The 6000-nt window shown below is 51.4% G+C and overlaps 1 protein-coding gene across 1 annotated transcript in view; it reads right to left on the bottom strand.

Moving 5' to 3' along the window:
* Positions 1-6000, bottom strand: part of lgr4 (leucine-rich repeat containing G protein-coupled receptor 4) — a 51844-nt gene that overhangs the window by 13082 nt on the left and 32762 nt on the right. Inside the window, exons 5-6 of the mRNA XM_066700782.1 lie at positions 1281-1496; positions 1065-1136 (exon numbers count right to left, since the gene is read on the bottom strand). Of these exons, the coding sequence (XP_066556879.1) occupies positions 1065-1136; positions 1281-1496 (288 nt within the window). The remainder of the gene's footprint in view (positions 1-1064; positions 1137-1280; positions 1497-6000) is intronic.

The following is a 6000-nucleotide window of genomic DNA, read 5'->3' as shown; positions in this document are numbered from 1 at the left end:
GCAGCCGCGCTTTTAACGGAGGAATTTTAATGCACGGCGACTCCTTTCACCAGAGAGTGACCTTCCGTTGCAACGCCGGCGGAAAGCAGGCTGGGCTCTCACTGCCACTTAGAGAGGCACTTCGCCACCCTTGAAGTGGGCAGAAACCCCGGTCCTGGACACGGTTCTCGGGAAGCTCCGTGGGGTCACCGGTAGCCTGACTCACCCCCCGAGGCACAGCCGAAAACCTGCCCTGCTCCGGGCCGCGGCGGTGCGAGAATCAGACAACAATAACAATAAAATAACGGCCAATTGCAGCAGAGGAATGACAGATTCACACCGACACTGACAAAAAATACACGCTTGGTATAAAAGGTTGGTTTCCAGCAGCAGAGTTTTAAGATCGCGGTATCGCTCGACCCCAGCCCTCGCCGAAACGCGGACGTTTACGCAGCCGGTGAGTGCGTTTCGACTGCCGCTGCATCAAAGACACGGCACCCTGAACGCCAGGTCGCCGGACACACATCATCGATAGCGGACCGTCCTTTGACCGCAGCACACATTTCCTAACATGTCAATCCTCCGGTGCCAAACTTCAGCTTCTCCCGGGAAAACACCTTTCTGCACATCTGTTCACCCGGGATTATCTTTCAACCCCAGAACGGAGAGACGACAGCTACCAGACACAAGCATGTCGGCTGTCAGGCCACCCTTTGGGAATCACTATAGTGTTAGAAACGCATAAATAACACACAAACAATAAAACAATAGTGAAGTAAAAGATGTTATTTGATGAATATCTAACGTTGTTGTGTCTGTTTTTTATGTCTCCTACTGTCACTATGGAAGAAAACAGCCCAGTCAGCTCAGGGCATTATGTTAATTTATATACCGTATAATACATGCATTGTGTTCAGATAATTATATTTTGTTTCTGTTTTTGTTCCTTGCCTATTAAATAAAATACTTTTCTGTTCCCTCATTAACATTTCTCAACAACTACTTGATTGTAAAAGTGCCAGAGCTGTAAGTTGACACCCCAGGCCTGTGGGGGACATTTCGACGCTCGCTGTTGAATTACTCACAGTGTCTCCAAGCTGTCCAGTCCTCCGAAGCAGCGCTCGCCCATCTCCCGGATCTTGTTGTTGTGCAGGTGCCTGAAAGAGGGAAAACTCGCTCAGTCAATGTCTGCGCATCTCCAGGAATTCACATGCACTCAAGGCTCTATAGACGTGTCCTCTCCTAGTCGGGAGAGGGACTCGGACCAGGAAACGGACACAAGGACGAGCATGGCCACTCACAGGACGACCAGGCTGGACAGGTTGGCGAAGGCGCTGTCGGGGATGTAGGCGATGCGGTTCAGGGCGAGCGTCAGGGCCTGCAGGGACGCAAGGTTGCTCAGAGAGGTGACGGGGACCTCGGTCAGGCTATTGTCGTCCAGCCACAGGTGCCGGAGCTGGACCAGGCCCTCGAAGCTGTCCTCAGGCACCGCGGTGATGTGGTTGGCGTCCAGCCTCCTGCAGAGGAATACACATGTCAGGGCCGCGCCGATGCCTGTGTACACGCGTGTCAGAGCACTGAAGTAGCGCACGACGGACAGAACCTGACAGCTTGTCAACAGGAGAAAAAGTCAGTGAGTCAGTGGGGACTCGATTCAAGTCTTCAACATCATGAAAAGCATCGACCACATCAAACCAGAGGAGCTTTTCCAGATCAGCAGGGACACATGCACCCGGGGACACAAATGGAAATTGGGCTTCAAGGCATTCAAGACAGAAAACAGGAGACACTTCTTCACACAGAGAGGCGTCACAATCTGATCAAACTCCCCAGCGATGTGGATGAAGAGACAATTTGGGAACATTCAAAAACAGACTGGATAGGATCCTCGATCACTTAGTTATTAATGCAAACGAGCACGATGGGGCGAATGGCCTCCTCTCGATTGGACACTGCCTTATGTTCTTAAGCCTGTTTGCTTCCCTGTGGGACCCTTGGTTACATCAGAATATCGCTGCATAAACAATGACAGAATCACAAGGTAATGCACGGTAATAAAAACACGCCATGCAAAAGCAGATTATATAACTCCTTCCTTTCAGACTCGTGGGCAGAAGTAGAACAAACAAGGACAGCAGCCGAGTCCGGCCTGACTGCAGCACATCGTACAGGGCCCCTGTTTGCAACCATCCTCTTAATAACTTCCTGCGTTTAAAACATGATTGTCTTGTGATCTCATGAAGCCAGATTAAGCAAATATGCATCCCTCACTGCGGGCTGTGAATCACTCAGGCGTTGCACGAGCTGCAGCAACAAATCAGCTACCGACAGGCCTCTGACGGGTTCAGAGAGGTTGATGCAACTTCCCCTTCTTCAAGGAGGCCTTTGCGGATATTTATTGCTGTGTTTACACTGGACTGTGCCTCAGTGGTTCCAATCTTCAGACCACAATGAGGGTCCCGGGCAGCTAATTGTGGCTGAATTATTTCCTGTTTATCAATGGCAAAGCACTTCCACGGCCCCACTGTATGCACAATTGCGAAGTGCGTGCAAAGTGCATGGACAATCTGTGCCGGCTGAAACTGCGGTGGGTTTATCGGGACAGCTGAAGATGGGCCTCGATTCACGGCGCTCTGAGGGTCGGCGAGGCCCAGGTTTGTTTCCTTTCTCACGGAACATGCGTGTCGGGGATTATCAACATGGCTCAAGCCACACAGCTCCCCCTCCACCTCCTCCCCAATCCCCACTTAAGAGACGAGAAATGAGCGCACGATAAGAGAGGAAGAGAGAGGCCCCCCCCCCCCGGCTCTCTCTGGCTGGAAGCTACCTGTCTGTCGATCGCACGCCCCTCCCTTCGAGATCAAAGGTGCTTTCCTATGGTGGCTGTGGCCGCTGACTCAAATCCACCGACAGCACTGTTTATTAATTTTGTTTGTTCAGGGAGGGAAAGAAGACGAAAAGGCAAAAAAAAAAGTGAAAGAAAAACAAGGTTTCTCTGCACGGACACGTCCTGTTGTCAGCGCCGTCTCGAGCCGCGGCACTCGGGTCGTTAATGCGCTTTAAATACCATTTAATCGCATGTTATCTCCCTCCCCTGAATTCCTTTCTAAATGGACTAACAAAAGCAGAGACTTTCAAACAGATGCGGGGACGATGCGACGAGGCAGAGCACCCCCCCCCGCAGACAGAGGGAGGGAGAGTGCAGCGTTTGAAGTCTGGAGGGATCGGGACTGCGAAAGGTGCAACAAAGACGCTCGGGGGCAGACGACACACATGACCACAACCAGGGAGAAAACAAGAAGCACAATAACAAAATCAAATCAAGTGATGAAAGGTATGGAGGCTGTGCTTGTGATGACACGCCACCCACAGCACTGTTTTAATTTAAATTTAATTGTTTTATTCGAGACCAGGCCCTTCTGAGATCTCGTCAGGACACGCTTTCCTTGGGAGCCGCAAGCCAGGGAGCGAACTTTAGGAAGACCACCGTCTACCTTCCCGCACTCAGAGAGCGGAGTAGAACGAGTAGAATGTCTCATTAGTCCTCTGACCCTGATATACACGAAACCCTAGACTTTTAATTGAGAAGCGACACGGCTGTCTCCTGTGAGGTTCTGTGAAGGGAAGCGAGCGCGGGGTGCAGACGGGCCCGTATCCCTCGGCGGTCTCTCCCACTGACTGACGAATGTCATCACTCGAACCTCCAGACTAAATGATGGGAGAGATAATCCCCACAATAACCATCAAAGAGCAGCGCCGCGCCATAGGGGCAGCATGGTCGCCTCGGCAGGAAGTCTGGGAGGGAAGCGCAGACACATCAGAGCCGGGGGCGTTGGAAAGGGAAGGCAGGGTCACAGGAACACCGAAAATCTCACCCCCAGGCGGGTTGACACGTGTACCTGTAGAAGCCCTCGATTCCTTTCCTTTCCTTTTCAAGTTCTTTTCCCAGTTAACTAACTTATTTTAAAAGCGCAGAAACAGTAGAGGCTGGTTTTAGATTCCCTTGCTTTAAGAGCTGCTAACTCTCCTTTCTCACCCTTTCCCGAAATATATTTTCCGTCCCCCACTTTTCGTGCCGTGGAGTTGGCGCATCGTGTCCGCAAGTCGCCGCGGAACTATTTTAACTACCCAGAATTCCCTTCCACTTGAAACCGACCCCTGCGCCAGCCTGGCATCCCCTGCAGAGCATCGCCCGGCACTTTGTCACCGCGAGCCGCGATCCCGGACTCTCGAGATAACATTCCAGCGACGCGTTGCTGTCGTTCCCTGTGTGCCCTGTGTTGTCAGGCTCTCACTGCAGCTTCACAGGTTAAAAACTCCACCCCTCCATTGTAAACCGGTCTCCGCTCTAGAAATGCACTGTGTCATACGGCTGGACCCCAGATCATATATCCGTCAGCTGAGGAAAAGCACATTTCATTCTCATTATCTCATTCTCTTTTTATCTGAAGAAAACTATAGCGTTAAGTCATTAACCACTAATGAATGGCATTCACTCTGGGTTTAGAGTTACGTTCGAACACAAATGCGAACTCCTTCTGGTTTGCCAAGCGTTCGTACTTTTTAGTTCATTTCTTTAGACTAATAAGCTAGAGGGGCTTTCAGACAATCAGCGCAGAATCGGGGCCCTGATTCCCTCACGCAGCTACCATCTGAATCGGACAGTAATAGCTTTCTCTTTCTCTGCCTCTCTTCCTTCGCTCTGTGAGACGCCCGGGGGCAAGGTGCATAGAGATTGACAGCATGTGCTCAGAGGTTTGGTACGAAACCAGGCGCGCTCTGCCAAGAAACATTACTCGAGCTACAAAGTTTAACCCCTGAGGAGAGAGAGAGAGAGAGAAAGAGAGAGAGAGGGGAAAATAAAAACATCTGCAAAATAAAAAGAAGCACAAACAAATAAAACGAAAATAAAAAACACTGCTGGATAATGAAACAGTGCTGTAGTGATAATGACCGAACAGTCACCGTCAAAAGCGCGTCCTGTGCGATCGGCTATCGGCCAGTGATCTTGTGCGTTTCCTCAGAGAGACAAGAGTCGGAGAGGAGCCGTGTGGAGTGATAAACTGCGCCGCTTTACACTCCTAAGTGAAGTGGAAGTAGCGCAGTGTGTTTTCCTCTTTCACTCGCTGGTCGCAGCTGCGGTGTTGACCAGAGGCTGTCGGGAGGGTGGGGGGGTGGGGGGTGACACCGGTGATATTCAACCTCAAACAAAGGCAGGGAAAGGGTCAGCGACCTGAAGATCAGATTTAAACCCCTTGATGGGGGGAAGGGGAGACTCACACAAATCTTTGTAAAGGTGAGACGTGGGAAACAGACCCCTCGGCTGCTCACAATGTGTGTAGTGAGGGAGCCGGGCCACCCTTGGGCTGAGTAAATGTGGTCATTCTTTTAATAGGCGACCATTGCTCCCCACGGTCAGGGTGTCCTTCACTAAACAACAACCTCCACACGGCCCATGACCTCTGGGGCGCAAGGCGTTGGTCTCGTCGACGCACCGTGTATCGACACTGGTGCGTTCTTGCAGATTTAAAACGCCTCCACCGTTGGACTGTGGCCAAGCGGCGTTGAAAACCAACTCGACCAGTTTCCTCACAGCGTCGGGCAACGTTTCCAACGTGCTCAGGCATCCGGCTGGCAAGACCCAGAGCTGGAGAAAACCATCAACTCGAGAACAGGCGCTGACTGCGGAAGTGCTGTTGCGCCGTGCCTCGTGTGTCAGTGCGTCTCTCAAACCCGGGGAGAACACGCACAGCGCTGACAAGTACACGGAAAGGCAAACATTCCTGAAGCATGAACAAGACACGGTTAAGCCAGGGAGCGCTTATGACTACTGGAGACAAGAGGGCGGAGGCTTTGGATGAAATGCTGCTTTTCAAATGTGCCATAAATACAAAAAAAAAAAAAAAACACGGACGACACTGGCAGAGTCTACAACCGACAACAGGCAGGGTGGAGGATACTATCGCTCGACTAGAAAGGACAATTCATCTGAGGCATCTCTGGGGGCAAGACTTGACGCAG

This window comes from Amia ocellicauda, chromosome 4, assembly GCF_036373705.1.
Source record: "Amia ocellicauda isolate fAmiCal2 chromosome 4, fAmiCal2.hap1, whole genome shotgun sequence".
In the NCBI taxonomy this organism is placed as follows: domain Eukaryota; kingdom Metazoa; phylum Chordata; class Actinopteri; order Amiiformes; family Amiidae; genus Amia; species Amia ocellicauda.
Note: the sequence above shows the minus strand (reverse complement) of the source record. Positions and strands in the feature narration are given on the sequence as shown.